Here is a 19,236-nt window from a genome sequence, read left to right as displayed (position 1 = left end):
TGAGGCCAGACAATATACATGTGTTTATCCAACTTTAATGCAAAGGTAGAAGAGCTGTGAATACAATAGCAGGAACAAGCTTTAGTGCTGTATATTACTGAATGGTACCAACAAGCATTCATGGTTTCATGTTTAATTAAGTTGACCTCAAATCAGATAGAAAACCAGTTCAAGCGTCGACCCCATGGAGAGTGGAACAGAATGAAACCAAATGCGGATCTGCTTCCACATACCTTGGATGAGATGAGAAGCTCTGAACTAACAACTTGTTGTATAATGGCATCCCCTTCACCCGTGGTCATGCTTTTGAGCTGTAGGCTACCAGGGGGGTTTGAACATCAAATCAAAATACATTTTATTTGTCACATGCGCCCAATACAGCAGGTGTAGACCTTACAGTGAAATGCTTACTTACAAGCCCTTAACCAACAATGGAGTTAAGAAAAAAAAGGGAAAAAAATTTAATAAAAGTAACAAATAATTAAAGAGCAGCAGTAAAATAACAATAACTAGGCTATATACAAGGGCTACCGGTACAGAGTCAATGTTCGGGGGCACCGTATAGTCGAGGTAATTGAGGTAATATGTACATGTAGGTAGAGTTATTAAAGTGACTATGCATAGATAATAACAGAGAGTAGCATCAGCGTAAAAGGGGAGGTATGGGGGGGGGGCAATGTAAATAGTCTGGGTAGCCATTTGACTAGATGTCTTATGGCTTGGAGGTAGAAGCTGTTTAGAAGCCTCTTGGACCTAGACTTGGCACTCCGGTACCGCTTGCCGTGCGGTAGCAGAGACTAGGGTGGCTGGAGTCTTTGACAATTTTTAGAGCCTTTCTCTGACCCCGCCTGGTATAGAGGTCCTGGATGGCAGGAACCTTGACCCCAGTGATGTACTGGGCCGCACGCACTACCCTCTGTAGTGCCTTGCAGTCGGAGGCCGAGCAGTTGCCATACCAGTCAGGGATGCAACCCGTCAGGATGCTCTTGATGGTACAGCTGTAGAACCTTTTGAGGATCTGAGGACACATGCCAAATCTTTTTACTCTCCTGAGGAGGAATAGGTTTTGTCGTGCCCTCTTCACGACTGTCTTGGTGTGCTTGGACCATGTTAAGTTTGTTGGTGATGTGGACACCAAGGAACTTGAAGCTCTCAACCTGCTCCACTACAACCCGTCGATGAGAATGGGGGTGTGCTCAGTCCTCTTTTTCCTGTAGTCCACAATCATGGCACTGAGCCACTGCGTTTGATAGCCCACGTGTGTCCCCCCCCCCTGTGGTGTTGGATGTGCGTCAGCCTCGTGTGAGATGTTATATAACAAGAGAGGCAGCTTATTATGATGATCTTATTCCTCTGGTCCCCTTCAGGGAGATGTCTTCCTCACTTTAAACCCCCATTCATTCAGTACCAGCAGGGGCGTTTTGTTTTTCCCTGTGTTAACATGTTTTTTTGTTCTACCTGTGTTACTGTAAAAGTGCTCTTTGTTCCTCTACGGTAATGTGTGTGGGGGGGATTTGCCGAATTGATGAGGAGGTTCCATTTAGTTTATTAGTAGGCCCCTTTTTTGCTGTTTCTGAAAAATGTTTTGCGTTGCTTTTGTGTGTGTGTGTTTGTGTGTGTGCGAGTATGCTCGTGTGCATGTGTGTGGATAAGTGCATGCACGTGCAAGTGTTTTCCATAAGCTTGCAAAAGGAGATGTAGCAAGTCGATACATTTATAGAAATATCTATCACAGGAGATCCCATGCTATCTCTTTGCCCTGAGATTTCTGCCCAGGCTTCCCTGAAATGCACATGATTTAATCATCAGACCCAAATAAATAATTCCAAAGTCAACAGTGCGCTACTAAAAATAATCTGCAGAGTGAATAATGTATTCTTTTGACCTGTATTTGAATTGTCCCTCCTGAGAGACAGAGACAGAGAGAGAGACAGAGACAGAGACAGAGACAGAGACAGAGACAGAGAGAGAGAGAGAGAGAGAGAGAGAGAGAGAGAGAGAGAGAGAGAGAGAGAGATTGGAAGAAAAATGAGAGGATTCACTTGCTCAGGCTTTATAATCATTCTGGGGCTTTTCCTTAGCATCACCGAAAACCATTCTCAAAAATCAGGGAGGGAAAATAACTTGGTTCCTTATAGCTAAAACAGAGGGAGTTGTGGTTTTGGGATGTGTCACTGAATAGTTAGGGTAACCTTAGATTGCCCACCCTGACTTTTCCCACCTTGCTGGGTACCTAGGGGACTGGAGCTGGGCACCAGACGATAAATGCACTTGACAGCAAATGTGTTGCGACATTGACTTGGAATGGTGGAGAGCTGGGCACAGGGGTTTGAATGAGTTGACACCTCAGGTCCAGACGTAGGAGCCACTTTGAAAAAAGGGAACGCCAGCCAAGTGGAGCAACAGACGGACCAATAATGAAACAGATTGCTCTCTCAGCGTTGATGTAAGGTTTGCCAAGGTTTGGGGCTGGGAATGGCCAGTGGCAGAGGATAGATGATTTATTGCATTATGTTTGTCAGTGATATCACACAGATGATACAGACCCAAACCACTGTTTTCCCACTGCTGAAAACCTCACACACTCTCAGGAGTTAGTTTAGTTTTCAATACCGTTTCTTAAAAGTAACTTGTGAGTGTGACCTGAAAAAGTGTAATAATAGTTATTAACAGTGTAATAATGCTTGAATCCTGAGTGATTTAAAAGTTGTAACTCAAACTGTAACTCAACCCCCCCATGTGAGTCTGTCTAGTTCGCCAGTGTGCTTGTCCAGTCTGACAAAATAACACAGAAACTGAAGAGAAAACAACAATTGGCAAAGTCTGACAAAAGGGTAACAGAACTGGGCTTCTAGCCTCATTGCCAAATCACAGAAATATTTGATAGTAATTGAATTACCCTCTTGGAGAAGAATAGAAACAGTTGTCCTTTTCCCCCTTAGAGGTGTTTCTCTATTGTCTCCTGAATTAAAACTGTACTAAGGTCATTCACACCAACAGGGCAGACTGCATTTTCATTTGCCCTCCTGTCCTTCTCCTTTTCTGCATTTATTTGTGTTCAGAGTGACATTGTAGCATGTTTTAAAAGCTCATGTAACCCTCTCACCAGGCTCGAATTTGACTCTCACGAATCCATATTGTAAACTCGCTAGGGGGATGACAACTAGGGTATTAACGTTAACTTCAGATAGAATGATATGCTTTCCCATGCATTTAAATGGCACTGAAACAGTAAATGACTCCACCAAGGCAACAGACATAAGGTTCAATATTTATATTATCACATTTTCAATGTACCACATCAAAATAAATGAAAATAATAAACCCCAATGATTTGTCACAACCCATGTCCAAATTACTGGCAGTTTGCTTAAACCCGTTGGCGCGCGTTGGAGCTAAAACAAAAATGACGACACACATGAAGTCCCGAAGCACCCCACCGTTGTGGTTACTCACTACTCGTAGATATTTCCTCAGCAAAGTATAGCAGTTCCGTGCAGGTGTCCTCACAAGATCCACAGGAAGCACAGCTATCAATGCAGACAGTACTCCTTAGCAGCAACAGATATCCCATGGGAACATGAACTTGTTAATCTTCCACAAGCAATTCTCTCCAGGTCTCGCACGATGCTAGGCTAACCTCGAGGCTGTCAAATAGCTCCACGATGAGACGGTAGCTTCAGTCTCTACTAAGTCTTTCTTAACAAAATAATAATAACTCTCTTATAAAATCAAATCAGTATTTCCCTTCAAAACTCGGTAGGTATGGGTTTTCTTCAATTTTTTTTATCGTCTTCTTTCATAGTTTTTCTTCACCAACACTGATAATGTCTCTCCATCTCTCTTTCAACGTCTCTTTCTCCTAGGCTTCCTGTTAACCAGGTCAACTCTCCCATTGGCCTCAGTTTAACAAGATACCTTATTGGTCAAAACTTACACTAAAAAGTAAACCAACCTATTCACTTGTACATTAAATAAATATTTATTCAAAAGAAATGCATTAACAACGTTACAATTCAGGAGCAATTCAATCACCTTTTAAATCTAATACCAATTAATTATAACAAATAAACTAAATAATTGCTTTTAACAAGGGTATTAGACTCACATCAAAGCAAATGGTATAAGTTTGAGATTATTCAAGTACAGCACTTGACAGACTGGTTGACACTTTCATTCTACTTATTGTAGCCCTGGGGCCACACAACATTGCATTTGCATGGTTAAGAGAAGAATACAACTCCAGAGTAATTATGGTCAAATGGGGCTCAGAGCTCTCATCACGATAATGGGACTCGATGTATAAAGTGCAGCACATATTTTATTTACAAACACATTAAACACATGCCCACAACATGGTAGCCATAATCTACTCATTCTTTACCAGAAACGTCTTCTTTTCTTTCTTTTTTTTCTTCTCACATTGGCCTCTTCAGCCTCGTGAACCATGGCGCTCCAGGATATTTTGAATGTTCCAGATCTGGCTTACCAACATTACTGTCCTCAATTGTCAAAAAGCATCAGTCTGATGGGTGTGAGAATAAACCCCATGGTGCTGCTAGGCCCACAGCTCCAACAGCTCCTAGTGACCGTCTCCGTTACACAGCCTGAGCTGCTTCAAATGCTCATATCTCAACTGAACTGCCCAGGTCTACTACACATGGTAGCATACAGACACTAAAGGCTCTGAAATGTTTCTTTGAATTGGGGTCTTTTGGAGTTTATTATTTAGCTGTGAGAGTAAGCGGTGAGGTGCGGGGAGGTGAAGAAAAAAAAGAGAGCGGAAAGAGAGAACAGGAATGTGTGTGTGTGAGAGAGAGAGAGAGAGAGAGAGAGAGAGAGGGAGAGTGGGAACTAAAAGTGGGCCAGCTCTACCGCTCTACTCTGTAGCTCTGTCTCCTCCTCGCTCCTCTCCCTGGCTGCTGCCTTTGAAGTTCTCTGTACAAGTTCAGAAATATCTTATGAGAGGGGAGAAACAGAAGGGAAAAGACAACTTCAAAGCGCTTGGATTTTGTTTCTCAGAACAAGATATTTGTGGTGCAATGATTTTCAACCTGGAGGCCATATAAAAATAAAAGGGGGGTTAGTAGGCCTGAAGGTCAGCAGGCCAGCAAGGCTGAGGAGGGATGTAGTGCACACTGCTGAGTGTTACTCACCAAACCTCAGGGGAAGCTTCACAGGGCCGACTCAGGAGAAAGACCCTTCCAATAGAAAATTAGAATGTCGATTATAGTCCAAATTTAGCACAAGCATTTCTACATTTAGCTGCACCATGAAACATTGTTATTATTAGAGCGTTTCAGGCTTGTGTCTTTTCATCTGTGCGTCTATGTTTGCAGTTGCGTAATGCCATCGTTATCAACTGCACTGCCTGAGCTCAGTACCGTTGGTGGATGAGCTGCTTGGGAATAATGGGAAGCCGTGTGTTTGGCGCTGCTCACCAGTATTGGGAATATCATCAGGGAGGCCATCTTACAAGCTCATTAGTATGGGATCAGCAGAGAGGTTGCAGTGAGCTCAGCAGCAGCGAGGCAGACGAGGGGGAATCAGGGACTGATTGAGCGAGAGTTGGGGACTCAGAGAGACCCAGAGGCCCAGAGCTGAAAGATAAGCAGCAGCAGGAACATCAGCAGAAAAGACCCTGTTCCACCCCACCAACCCCCTGAGAGCCAAGCACAGGGATCTTACTTACTCTCTCACTCAAAGAAAAGTGACTCATGACTTCTATGTGATTTTCCATACCAACTCACGCAGCTGAACAATTTGTTTGTTTGTTAAACTTTGTCTGTAAACACGCTGGATGATTCAGAATCCATTGAAGAGCTTGAACGATTCATTGACGAGAGATACTTACGAACTCTTAGAAACATGTCGCTAGCTTCGGAGGACTCAAGCATTGTTAAGGACAACCAACCCAACCCAATCAACAAAACAAACCAAAATCAGGTTGGACAATTGGTATCAACGATGGAACCAAACCATCCCCTAGTAAGAGGGCGCGTGTGGCGAGTGGGGAGAGGTTTACAGATATGGATGTTGACTTGTTAAAATCCATCAATGAAAGGCTTGCCAAACTTGATATCTTGGATATATTACGAGAGGACATCAATGCATTATGTGCCAGTCTAGAATTTAGCCAACGTCAGATTGATGATCTAAGGAAAGAGAACACGGCGCTGAAAGGTACTGTAGACTCTATTCATAGCAAGGTGGAGGTGGTACAAAGGGAGAACAAACAACTTAAAGAAACCTTGCTTGATGTACAGTGTCGATCAATGCGGGACAATCTCATATTTTCAGGGATACCGGAGAATGACAACAGCAGAGGCTGTGAGGACACAGTCCGAGATTTTATGTCAACTCAACTAAAACTGCCCACTGATGTTGTGCGTGATGTAACTTTCTCCAGAGTCCATAGAATAGGTAAGACCTCTGGAAATAGGCCACGGGCTATTATTGCATGTTTTGACAAAATTATGCAAAAGGAAATGACGAAGAACATGGGCAGAGAACTCAGAAACACTGATTTTGGAATGAATGATCACTTCCCCACCGAGATCAATGAAAGGAGAAAAAAACTATATCCCATCATGAAGGAAAAACGTTGCCTGAATCAACGAGTCTCCATGGTGATGGATAAACTTTATATCAACGGGCAATTGTATCGGGACTCTAGAGTAACTCCCTGGCTATTTTAATTTAATGTTCAAATTTGAGTTTGTATGTTGTAGTGTATCATGACAACTTCAACTATAACGAATACATTCTCTATTGATCTTCACTTGACAAGGAAAGGGTTGCATATAGCGCAGGTTAATGTATGTAGCCTTCCTAACAAAATACATGAGGTTTTTAACTTAGTCAAGATAAATAATATTCATATTTTGGCCTTGACCGAAACGCATTTAGATGCATCTGTAAATGATGGGCAAATTAACATTCATGGATATAGTCTACTTAGAAGGGACAGGAATAGGAATGGTGGGGGTGTAGCACTGTATATTCAGAATCAGATACCTTTTAAGAGGAGGGATGACCTTAATGTATGTCAAGTAGAGGCACTATGGGCTCAAGTACATCTGCCTCACCAGGCAGCCATATTGGTGGGATGTGTGTACAGACCTCCTAGCTCTAAGGTGTCCTATTTGGATGACTTATGCACTGGGTTTGACAAGGCCACAGATAGCAACAGAGATGTATTTATCTTGGGTGATTTTAATATAAATTGGAAGGATCACAATAATTTGAATAGAACAAAATTGATGAGATATGCTATGAACTGTGGTTTGAAACAAATGGTTAATGATACTACTAGATCATCAATTAAGTTGGGTCATCGTTCAGACACATGCATTGATCTGATTTTCTGTAATATACCATCGCAATGCTTAAAAGCCAGATCAATGCCAGTGGGCTGGACAGACCATAATATTGTGACCGTAACCATGAACACCAAGGTTCCAAAGAAACCCCCTAGGATTGTGGTCAAGAGAAATTTTAAAACATTTAATTATGAGCTATTTCTAAATGATTTGGCTGCTGTACCCTGGGAGCTGATTTATCTAGAGGATGATTTAAATCACGCAACAGAATGTTTTATTGATTTGCTCACTGAGGTTATGGACCATCATGCCCCTATAAGAAAGAGTACAGTTGGTGCACGTCCATCTCCATGGATTGATGATGAACTGGGTGAGGCTTTTTCTCAAAGAAATATATTAAAAGTCTTAGCAGCCAAGTCAAAACTAGAAATTGATGAACAGAATTATAGAACATTTCGTAATTATGCAGTTAAATTGAATCGAAGGAAAAAAAAGTTATTTTTCAACAATGCTTTTATTGATTGTAAAAATGATTCTAAAAAGGTATGGAATACAGTTAAGGATTTACTTGGTACATCTATCTCATCATGCCCATCTAGTGTGGAGGTTGACGGGAGAATAATAACAAAACCAGTTGATATTGCCAATCATTTTGCAGATTTTTTCACAAAGAAAATTAATTTACTGAGCAACAATGTAAACATACATTCTTCCAAACAAGCTATTGTCCAATGGATTGATGATCATATTATGAGCAACAAGATCTGCTCTTTTAGTCTGCAAACGGTGTCAGTGGAGGAGGTGTTAAACCTTTTGAAGTCATTACCTGATGGGAAATCTACAGGTTATGATCTTATGGACAATTTTTTGCTTCGCTGTGCTGCTCCCCAGATTGCAGTTCCACTGAGATACATATTTAATTGGTCACTAGAAAAGGGGATGTTTGCAAATGTATGGAAGCATGCTAAACTTTGTCCTATTCCAAAAGACTGCAAAGAACCCGCTACTCCTGCCAATAGTCGACCAATTAGTCTACTCCCTACACTCAGTAAGATATTGGAGGGTATTGTAAGTAGACAAATATGGGAGTACATGGAAAATAATGATCTGATTACAGCCAATCAGCATGCTTATCGCAAAAATCATTCCACTACCACTGCATTGGTTGACATGACTGACCAGTGGCTTAATGCTATGGATAATGGCAAGTTTGTGGGGGTACTATTTTTAGATTTCAGTGCAGCATTTGATTTAGTGGATCATGAGATAATTTTGACAAAATTAATGCATTATGGTTTTAAGGAGGTAGCATTGAATTGGGTGCAGTCATATCTAACTGACAGGAAACAGTCCACCTATATCAATGGTTCATTTTCTTCCCCTCATACTTTAAACTGTGGAATACCGCAGGGCAGCTGCCTTGGGCCACTTCTTTATTTAATATATACCAACGACCTTTCCTATGCCCTAGCTGAAACTCAAGCTACTGTATTTGCAGATGATACTACAATTTATGCAGCAGGACAATCGGTTCAACAGGTACAGCAAGCTTTACAAGGAGATTTGGAGAATATTAGGGAGTGGGTTTGCCAGAATAAACTTGTTTTAAACACCAAGAAAACCAAAGTTATGTTGGTCTGTTCCACTAGGAAAAGGCCAAAACAGCATGGGATACAATTAAGTATGGGAGGAGTACAAATTGAAGAAGTGGCAGAAACCAAACTATTAGGAGTGCAGCTAGACAACTGCTTATCATGGTCATCTCAAATAACTAATCTATGTAAAAAAAATATTAAAACAGCATGCATAATCAGAAGGATAGCTAAATATTTACCAGGAAAAATTCTGAAGCAAATAACACAAGCTTTAATTGAGAGTCAAGTGAACTACTGTTCTGTGGTCTGGGGAAATGCATCATCAAGTGAAGTTAGGAGGCTGCAGATTGCACAGAACAAAGCAGCAAGGATTGTTTTACGGTGGAGATATGGTTTTTCTGTTGCAGTCATACGCAATGTTCTTGGTTGGTCATCAATCGACAAGATAATTGAAAAAAACATGCTTATTTTATTTCATAATATACATCATTTAAAACGGCCAAGTACAATTCACAACGGCAATCAGTTGGTAAGAGACAGACATTCCGTAAATACTAGGAATAGATTGTCCACCATCTATGCGTTATCCAGACAGAAAAGAGAAATAGGCAAAAGAACATTTCGATTTAGAGCAATAAAGAAATGGAATAAATTAACTGAGCAAACCAGAAACCTTTCAATATATACATTTAAACATTATTTTAAAACAATTTAAATATAATACACAGAAATGTTGTGGGATTACAGTAGATGAAGAATTCATATTTTTTAGATTGATTATTTATTTTTATTACGTTAGTATATTATGTATGTTTGTAATAGTGTGTTATATGTGAAAATGTGTTCGTATATAAATTGTATTTTAATATTTAAGGACTCTTGGAAGATTAGTCCAAATGGGGACTAAAAGAGATCCAAATAAAATCAAATCAAATGTCTCCTTCATGTCTCCTCTAAAACATTATAGCAATTACAGCAATTATGGTTTGCATTTTTTTATCCAACCCCCCATTGCCTATACTGTATTTGTCCCATAGAGACATCAACGTTGTATCTGTGCCAATTATGGCATCTGTGAAGTTATGGACAGTGCCATTGTGGCTATCTCCATTTTAAAGTAGTTAAAAAAAAGGTGGAAAGCTAATATCCGCAATGCTGGAGTCTGGAATCAAATCTTGTGTCATTCATTTATTGTGGCCACAAGATGGTGGTCACATAGCTTAAAGCCATGTACAAAGTAGGCAAACCAATTTGAAGAAGACAACGCTCTGATCATTGGCTGATCACTCTCAACCCATAGGAATCCCCACTCAGATGACTACTTTAAAATGACGGAAACCCTCAATGATAATGTCCATGCAAAAAACGCTTATTTGCATGTAATGATCTTTATACATCTCTATGATTCTTACTGGTCTTTTGATGACAATGTAATAAAAGTTTAGCTTTTGAATCATGCATCCATGTTTTCCATAGACTCTAGCTCCTAAGCATCCTCTCTCTCTTCTCTCTCCCCTAGCTGTATGCCTGGTGTTGGGCTGTATAATCTTTCCAGATGGTTGGGATGGAGAGGTGGTGCGGGACCTGTGTGGGGAAGAGACGGGGAAGTATACCCTGGGTAACTGCTCTGTCCGCTGGTCTTACATCCTTGCTATTATCGGCATCCTGGACGCCCTGATCCTCTCCTTCCTGGCCTTCGTCCTGGGAAACAGACAGAACAACATGTTCCTGGAGGAATTAAAGGCTGACAACAATAAAGGTGAGGGGTGGATTAGACCAAGACAAGACTGCGTCTGAAATGGCCCCATTTTCTCCATATAATGCACTACTTTTAACCAGGACCCATTGGGTTCTGGTTAAAAGCAGTTCAGTCGAGAATAGGGTGCCATTTCAGACGCAAAGAAGCAATAACCAAAACATATCATATCTATAATTAATCAACATGTACGTTGGTTTCCAAAATCAGATAGATTTTCCTGTATACAAATAAGATAGATTGCAGAACCTGTTCTGATAGTTGACATGATTTCTGAATGATAAATAATACATCTGGTATTGTTATTAAGTCGATCAGTCTAGCCTATTGCGCTCACCGTGAAACTGCATGAATGAGGGTAGGAATGTCCACCAGAGTCGGTTCCCACTGTTTGCACAGGATTGCATCAGACTGGTCTCATCATATTGACTTATCAGAACGGAGAGACGTTCATTCAGGGGACCTTTGAAGAGATTGATGTCAGAATCTTATATGAAGTGTTCTAAAACTCACTGTCGCCATTATGACAGAAAAGTAATAGACCCCTCGTGAAGTTGTTAACTGTCAGATCAGAGGATTACACTGTTTGGTAGGGAAATGCCAAAGTATCGTGATTTCTTTATACTACACTCGCTATGGTGGTTTCCATGGTTACTCACCAGCTTTCAGTGGGATATGCCAGTATCTATATATCATCTGCAGTGTCTCTCTCACCACTCGTCTGATTAACCCTGCACTAACTCACTGATAGAGATTATAATGTGTGTAATATTGTATGTGCTGTACAGGGCTTCAACAGAATGTATATTTTTGACACTCTGTTTACAACAATATTTTACTTTGTTCTCGCAGATTTTGCTGTGTCCGGGGTAAGTGACTTCGTAAGTGAACAGTACACAGTGTCATGGCTTCGTGCACGGTGCAGTTATTGTCTAAATTGATCAGTGTGTTTGTCCCATTAGTCCTGTCTTGTATAATATGTTTTTGGGGTGAATGAGTTCAAAGCACTGTCTTGTTCTGTATTGTAATACATTGCTATATAATTTGTATTATTTCAATATCCTTGCATGATGCGCTGCTGTGATACTTTTTTTCTTGCCCTTAGATTGAGGTCAAAAGAAGCGACCCAAGGTATGTCGGAGTCCAGCGGTTGTACTGATGGGATCTTTACCGTGGATGACCACCTCTCCTCTACTCCCTGCCATCCAGTCATCCGGCTATATGTGCAGACCACATGCATAGATGTAGGATCTTAATTTGAGCCAGTTTGCTACAGTAGGGAAATGTGAATTATTATGTGGATAATAAAAAATGGACATTTTTGTAGGGGCTGATCCATTTTTTTGTAAGGGAAAATCAAGTAGGAAATTTCAACGTGGAAATAACAAACTTCAGAAGTCTTTTTAAACCTCAGATACACTACAAGTTTAACATTTACTGCATTGCAAGAAAGTTCTCCTGCAACAAGGTGATCAAATGAAGAGCCTACATCTGTACAGCATTCAGAGTTACAAATCTGGGAGAAACCATATTTTACAAAGGCGCTATGATGTTGTAAAGTGCATTAACAATACTTAAAAAAATGACAATATTTGTAAATATTATGTGTCCAAAAGGAACTATATATTGCAGCTTTACAGAAATCGACATCTCTGGGAATCTATGTACTGTACATACAAAGTAATGTATACAGTATATTGGTACTGGATCATCCAACAATGAAAATGTTGTTCAGTGTATTTCTACCCTTTGCATAACGATTTGAGTCGAAAGGGTAGAATAAAGTAGAACAAAACAGATATTTTGTAAACATTTAATACACCCTATAAAACTAAGCTTTTGGTGTTTCTTTTTGAAGGTATTTACTGTAAACAGTGAACATTTGAGAATCATTTTTGAAATGATAAAACTGGAACAGGGTAGATTAAAGAAATGATCCGCTAGATAGATGACAGGAAAACTTAATATTTGGCATTAATCTCTCAGAAGGAAGCCCTGTATGCTGCATTCTCTCGGCACTGAGACACTTGGGCCACAGGTCTCCACCATACCGTCCAAACAGGCCTTCTACGGCACATTGCAGTGACCAACACACACTGCGCCAGGCTGCCAGCCCAGATGGGCTTTCATTGGGCCTATGTGTAATTAACCTTAACACCCCACAATGGGAAAAGTATCCTGGTAAAAATCGATGTAGAGGCAGCATTTCTACTAACTTTTAAAAGGAATATTTTCAAATGATATCTAGTGAAGGACTACACATTTGTACTTATTGTCCATTATCTTTGCTACACTGTATACAGTTATTGTAAATTGAGAAGCTAAATGTATGTTTTTAGGTGGCAGCCGATTCTCAGGAAGCTGTACTGTAAGACAGCAATTACTGTACACTGATTCAAACACTATTGTTCCTCAAGAATAGAGCCTTGGGTCTGATGAGACACTTCAAGATTTCAAGCATAGCTTTTGTGACCCAATGAGCACACAAACCTTAACCCAATGAGCAAACTACTGTACCTTTAGGTGCACATGGAACTCTGTAATACAGATGGGATACATAACCAGTGACTCAAATGTTTTATTCTGGCTCCAAAGTACCTCTGTCCTGTCTTTGTCCCATCACTTAACTCAGTGGGAGGCCTCTTTAAATAACAGGCAACTAACAGAGTCAAGGAGAAAAGTAGGCTTCTACAGACACCCACAAAAAGAGACACTGGAGATAGATACAGTAATACAGATATACATCATCTAAAAAGATTTTTAGATATCAAGATCGTAGATATTGGTCTCAAACAGTTCATACTTTTTAAAATGTCTTACCCACAAAAATGTTACCAAAATATGTTGGCATCATTTGAAAAATATATCAATGATAACCGGCGGATTGTTTTTGTATATTGAAGTATAATACTGTATATGTGATTGTTGAGTATTTCTGCTCACATTTTAGTTGTACGTGCTATTGAATGAAACAGTAATGTATTGTGAGATTTTCACCGAAAATGTGATGAGGATCATTCAGTCGCTCACTTTGTAAGGCAACACTTATTGATAGAGTGATGGTCCAACAACAAAAACAACAGCTACAACCGCATCAAATAAGAGTTTCCCATTGTCTAATGACTGTCCAATTATATAAATGTGTCAAAATCCTGTGGCCTGCATTTGGAAAGTATTCAGACCCCTTGACTTTTTCCACATTTTGTTACCTTACAGCCTTATTCTAAAATTGATTTAATAGTTTTTCCCCTCAGTCTACACACAATACCCTGTAATGACAAAGCAAAAACATGATTTTAGACATTTTTGCAAATGTATAAAAAATTAAAAGCTGAAATATGACATTTACATACAGTTGAAGTCAGAAGTTTACATACAAATTAGCCAAATACAGTTTTTCACAATTCCTGATATTTAATCCTAGTAAAAATTCCCTGTCTTAGGTCAGTTAGGATCACCACTTTATTTTAAGAATGTGAAATGTCTGAATAATAGTAGAGAGAATGATTTATTTCAGCTTTTATTTCTTTCATCACATTCCCAGTGGGTCAGAAGTTTACATACACTCAATTCGTATTTGGTAGCATTGCCTTTAAATTGTTTAACTTGGGTCAAACGTTTTGGGTAGCCTTCTACAAGCTTCCCACAATAAGTTGGATTCATTTTGGCCCATTCCTCCTGACAGAGAGGGTGTAACTGAGTCAGGTTTGCAGGCCTCCTTGCTCACACATGCTTTTTCAGTTCTGCCCACAAATTTAATATAGGATTGAGGTCAGGGCTTTGTGATGGCCACTCCAATACCTTGACTTTGTTGTCCTTAAGCCATTTTGCCACAACTTTGGAAGTATGCGTGGGGTCATTGTCCATTTGGAAGACCCATTTGCGACCAAGCTTTAACTTCCTGACTGATGTCTTGAGATGTTGCTTCAATATATCCACATAATTTTCCTCCCTCATGATGCCATCTATTTTGTGAAGTGCACCAGTCCCTCCTGCAGCAAAGCACCCCCACAACATGATGCTGCCACCCCCGTGCTTCACGGTTGGGATGGTGTTCTTCGGCTTGCAAGCCTCCCCCTTTTTCCTCCAAACATAACGATGGTCATTATGGCCAAAGTTCTATTTTATAAAAAAAAGTAGGATCTTTCTCCCCATGTGCAGTTGCAAACCGTAGTCTGGCTTTTTATGTTGGTTTTGGAGCAGTGGCTTCTTCCTTGCTGAGCGGCCTTTCTGGTTATGTCGATATAAGACTGGTTTTACTGTGGATATAGATACTTTTGTGCCTGTTACCTCCAGCATCTTCACAAGGTCCTTTACTGTTGTTCTGGGATTGATTTGCACTTTTCGCACCAAAGTACGTTCATCTCTAGGAGACAGAACACGTCTCCTTCCTGAGCGGTATGACGGCTGTGTGGTCCCATGGTGTTTATACTTGCGTACTATTGTTTGTACAGATGAACGTGGTACCTTCAGGCGTTTGGAAATTGCTCCCAAGGATGAACCAGACTTGTGGAGGTCTACAATATTTTTTCTGAGGTCTTGGCTGATTTCCTTTGATTTTCCCATGATGTCAAGCAAAGTTTGAAGGTAGGCCTTAAAACACATCCACAGGTACACCTCCAATTGACACAAATTATGTCAATTAGCCTATCAGAAGCTTCTAAAGCCATGACATCATTTTCTAGAATTGTCGTGTATGTAAACTTCTGACCTAAAGGAATTGTGATACAGTGAATTATAAGTGTAATAATCTGTCTGTAAACAATTGTTGGAAAAATTACATGTGCCCTGCACAAAGTACATGTCCTAACCGACTTGCCAAAACTATAGTTTGTTTAACAAGAAATTTGTGGAGTGGTTGAAAAACGAGTTTTAATGACTCCAACCTAAGTGTATGTAAACTTCTGACTTCAACTGTAAGTATTAAGACCTTCAACACTTTGTTGAAGCACCTTTAGCAGCAATTACAGCCTCAAGTCTTCTTGGGTATGATGCTACAAGCTTGGCATGACTGTATTTGAGGAGTTTTCCCCCAATCTTCTCTGCAGATCCTCTCAAGCTCTGTCAGATTGGAAGGGGAGCGTCACTGCACAGCTATTTTCAGGTCTCTCCAGAGATGTTCGATCGGGTTTAAGTCTGGGCTTTGGCTGGGCCACTCAAGGGCATTCAGAGACTTGTCCCGAAGCCACTCTTGTGTTGTCTTGGCTGTGTGCTTAGGGTCGTTGTCCTGTTGGAAGGTGAACCTTCTCCCCCAGTCTGAAGTCCGGAGCGCTCTGGAGCAGGTTTTCATCAAGCATCTCTCTGTACTTTGCTCCGTTCATCTTTCCCTCGATCCTGACTAGTCTCCCAGTCCTTGCTGCTGAAAAACATCCCCATAGCATGATGCTGCCACTATCATGCTTCACCGTAGGGATGGTGCCAGGTTTCCTCCAGACGTGATGCTTCGCATTGAGGCCAAAAAGTTCAGTCTTGGTTTCATCAGACCAGAGAATCTTGTTTCTCATGGTCTGAGAGTCCTTTAGGTGCCTTTTGGCAAACTCCAAGCGGGCTGTCATGTGCCTTTTACTGAGGAGTGGCTTCCACCTGGCCACTCTACCATAAAGGCCTGATTGGTGGAGTGCTGCATAGATGGTTGTCCTTCTGGAAGGTTCTCCTATCTCCACAGAGGAACTCTGGAGCTCTGTGAGAGTGACCATCGGGTTCTTGGTCACCTCCCAGACCAAGCACCCTTCCCCAGATCTGTGCCTCGGCTCAATCGTGTCTCGGAGCTCTACAGACAATTCCTTTGACCTCATGGCTTGGTTTTCCTCTTGCATGCACTGCCAATTGTGGGACCTTAAATAGACAGGTGTGTGCCTTTCCAAATCATGTCCAATCAATTGAATTTACAACAGGTGGACTCCAATCAAGTTGTAGAAACATCTCAAGGAATGATCAAAGGAAACAAGATGCACCTAAGCTCAGTTTTGAGTCTCATAGCAAAGGGTCTGAATACTTATGTAAATAAGGTATTTCGGTTTTTTATTTTGAATATACTTGCAAAAATTTCATTTTTTTTTTAAATATTTTTTTTATTTAATCCATTTTAGAATAAGGCTGTAACGTAACAAAATGTGAAAAAAGGTAAGGGATCTGAATAGTTTCTGAATACACTGTACAGTGCCCTCTGTAATTGTTGGGACAGTGAAGCATTGTTTTCTTCTTTTGGCTCTTTACTCCAGTACTTTGGATTTGAAATGATATTTAGTACAAATTGGGAATGTATTGGGTTGGTTTAATAGATTATATTTATTAGTCTTCTGTGAAACGTGTAAATATCTTGAGATATACATGTTAAAGTGCAGACTGTCTGCTTTAATTTGAGGGTATTTAAAACGTGAATATTTGAATATCTCAGTATTTGAATACTGAATAAGGTTGAGTGAGAACGTTCCAATCGCACAAATATCATAACCCCCCCAAAAATGCTAACCTCCCTGTTATTGTAATGGTGAGAGGTTAGCATGTCTTGGGGGTATGATATTTTTGCGTCTGTAACTTTCTGACTCATCATTATTCACGATTCATTCATGACTATCCGTAATCATGGTAGCATCCACATTAATGTAGAAGTGTTAAGAACATATTATATTCTTATTTACAATAAAAGTGATTCCAAAATGACAGAATACATTATTTACCATTCACTTCTATTGGGCACAAAATCTGAAACACAACTAAAACAAACAGCAAATGCATCCAACAAGTTTGTAGAATCACAAGCTTGGTGTAATCATTGCGTGCTAGGAGTTTGGGACCATTTTAGGGGACCAATACTAAACTTTTGACCACTTAAATACACATAAGTTAATTTGTCCCAAGACTTTCGGTCCCCTAAAATGTGCTGTAATTTCTAAACGGTTCACCCGACATGGATGAAAATACCCTCATGTCAAAGCTGACAGTCTGCAATGTAACCTCAGAGGCATTTTATAATTAAAATCCAAAGTGCTGGAGTGCAGAACCAAAACAACAAAATAAATTGTCACTGTCCTAATAATTACAGAAGGCACTGTATCTGAAATGTTCAAGTCAAATGTGTGAATAAAGTTCAAATTCGCCATCTGACATTACTGTTATAAAGTATTTGGAGAAGGTCAAATAAATATGCTTTACTTACAGAGGAGGCTAGTCTTGATTTGTTCAGGAGCTGCTGATCCTTATCCTGATAACAAGTGTTGGACAGGGGCAGTGTATAGAGCATCCTGTGCCCCTCTAACAGAAAGTGAGTCACCAAGGAGGAATTCAAGGCCATAGAGCATGGAGTCTCCTAGGATGGCATTGAGAAGAGAGCCTCACAAATGATCTCTGTCATAACAGTCCATCATCAGTCTGGTCTTCACTGTGTGGTCCATCATCAGTCTTAACATGTGTAAATGACCTACCTACCACAGTTGGCCTACTATCAGGGAAAAATAGGACAAGTCAACACAGCCCTCCCACATCAATATTGGCAATTGCACAATAGATGGAAGCAGAGAAATCGTAGTCCCATTTACAATAGGCAAAACAAGACGATGTTTGCCTCACATTCTAGCATGACTGACGACGAAAACCACCAGCCTGACGTTGATGTGACCGCAGCAGTTGTCTTAGCGGTTGTGATGTTGGTTGGTCTGGGTTGAGGGGTGACTGGTGGTGAGCGGGAATACAGACTTCATCTGTTTCCAGTTGGTCTATCAGAGGGCCACCACACTATCCAGTCACTTAGACTCTGGGACCGTTTGTTTTCCTTTCTCTCAAAGCGAGCTTTGCTGACTGGCTAGGTAGCCTGGTGGAAGACAGACATAAACACAGCAAAAAAAGAAACGTCCTCTCACTGTCAACTGCGTTTATTTTCAGCAAACTTAACATGTGTAAATATTTATATGAACATAAGATTCAACAACTGAGACATAAACTGAACAAGTTCCACAGACATGTGACTAACAGAAATGGAATAATGTGTCCCTGAACAAAGGGGGCGTCAAAATCAAAAGTAACAGTCAGAATCTGGTTTGGCCACCAGCTGCATTAAGTACTGCAGTGCATATCCTCCTCATGGACTGCACCAGATTTGCCAGTTCTTGCTGTGAGATGTTACCCCACTCTTCCACCAAAGCACCTGCAAGTTCCCGAACATTTCTGGGGGCAATAGTCCTAACCTTCACCCTCCGATCCAACAGGTCCCAGACAAGTTCAATGGGATTGAGATCTGGGCTCTTCGCTGGCCATGGCAGGACATTGACATTCCTGTCTTGCAGGAAATCACGCACAGAACGAGCAGTATGGCTGGTGGCATTGTCATGCTGGAGGGTCATGTCAGGATGAGCCTGCAGGAAGGGTACCACATGAGGGCGGAGGACGTCTGCAACGCACAACATTGAGACTGCCTACAATGACAACAAGCTCAGTCCGATGATGCTGTGACACACCGCCCCAGACCATGACGGACCCTCCACCTCCAAATCGATCCCGCTCCAGAGTACAGGCCTCTGCGTAATGCTCATTCCTTCGACGATAAACGCGAATCCGACCATCACCC

At 40.8% G+C, this 19,236-nt stretch overlaps 1 protein-coding gene across 3 annotated transcripts in view; it reads left to right on the top strand.

Annotated features, from left to right (window-relative positions):
• The window catches only part of LOC115169009 (LHFPL tetraspan subfamily member 4 protein-like), a 29,837-nt gene extending 15,971 nt beyond the window's left edge, over positions 1-13,866 (top strand). The window contains exons 2-4 of one of the 3 annotated variants that reach the window (XM_029724611.1): positions 10,437-10,676; positions 11,526-11,542; positions 11,779-13,866. In XM_029724611.1, the coding sequence (XP_029580471.1) occupies positions 10,437-10,676; positions 11,526-11,542; positions 11,779-11,832 (311 nt within the window). In that variant the 3' untranslated portion in view covers positions 11,833-13,866. Of the gene's footprint in view, positions 1-10,436; positions 10,677-11,525; positions 11,685-11,778 lie in introns of those variants that run through there. The other 2 variants (XM_029724610.1, XM_029724609.1) reach the window with 2 other exon arrangements.
• Positions 13,867-19,236: the final 5,370 nt, after the last annotated feature.

This window comes from Salmo trutta, chromosome 30, assembly GCF_901001165.1.
Source record: "Salmo trutta chromosome 30, fSalTru1.1, whole genome shotgun sequence".
In the NCBI taxonomy this organism is placed as follows: domain Eukaryota; kingdom Metazoa; phylum Chordata; class Actinopteri; order Salmoniformes; family Salmonidae; genus Salmo; species Salmo trutta.
Note: the sequence above shows the minus strand (reverse complement) of the source record. Positions and strands in the feature narration are given on the sequence as shown.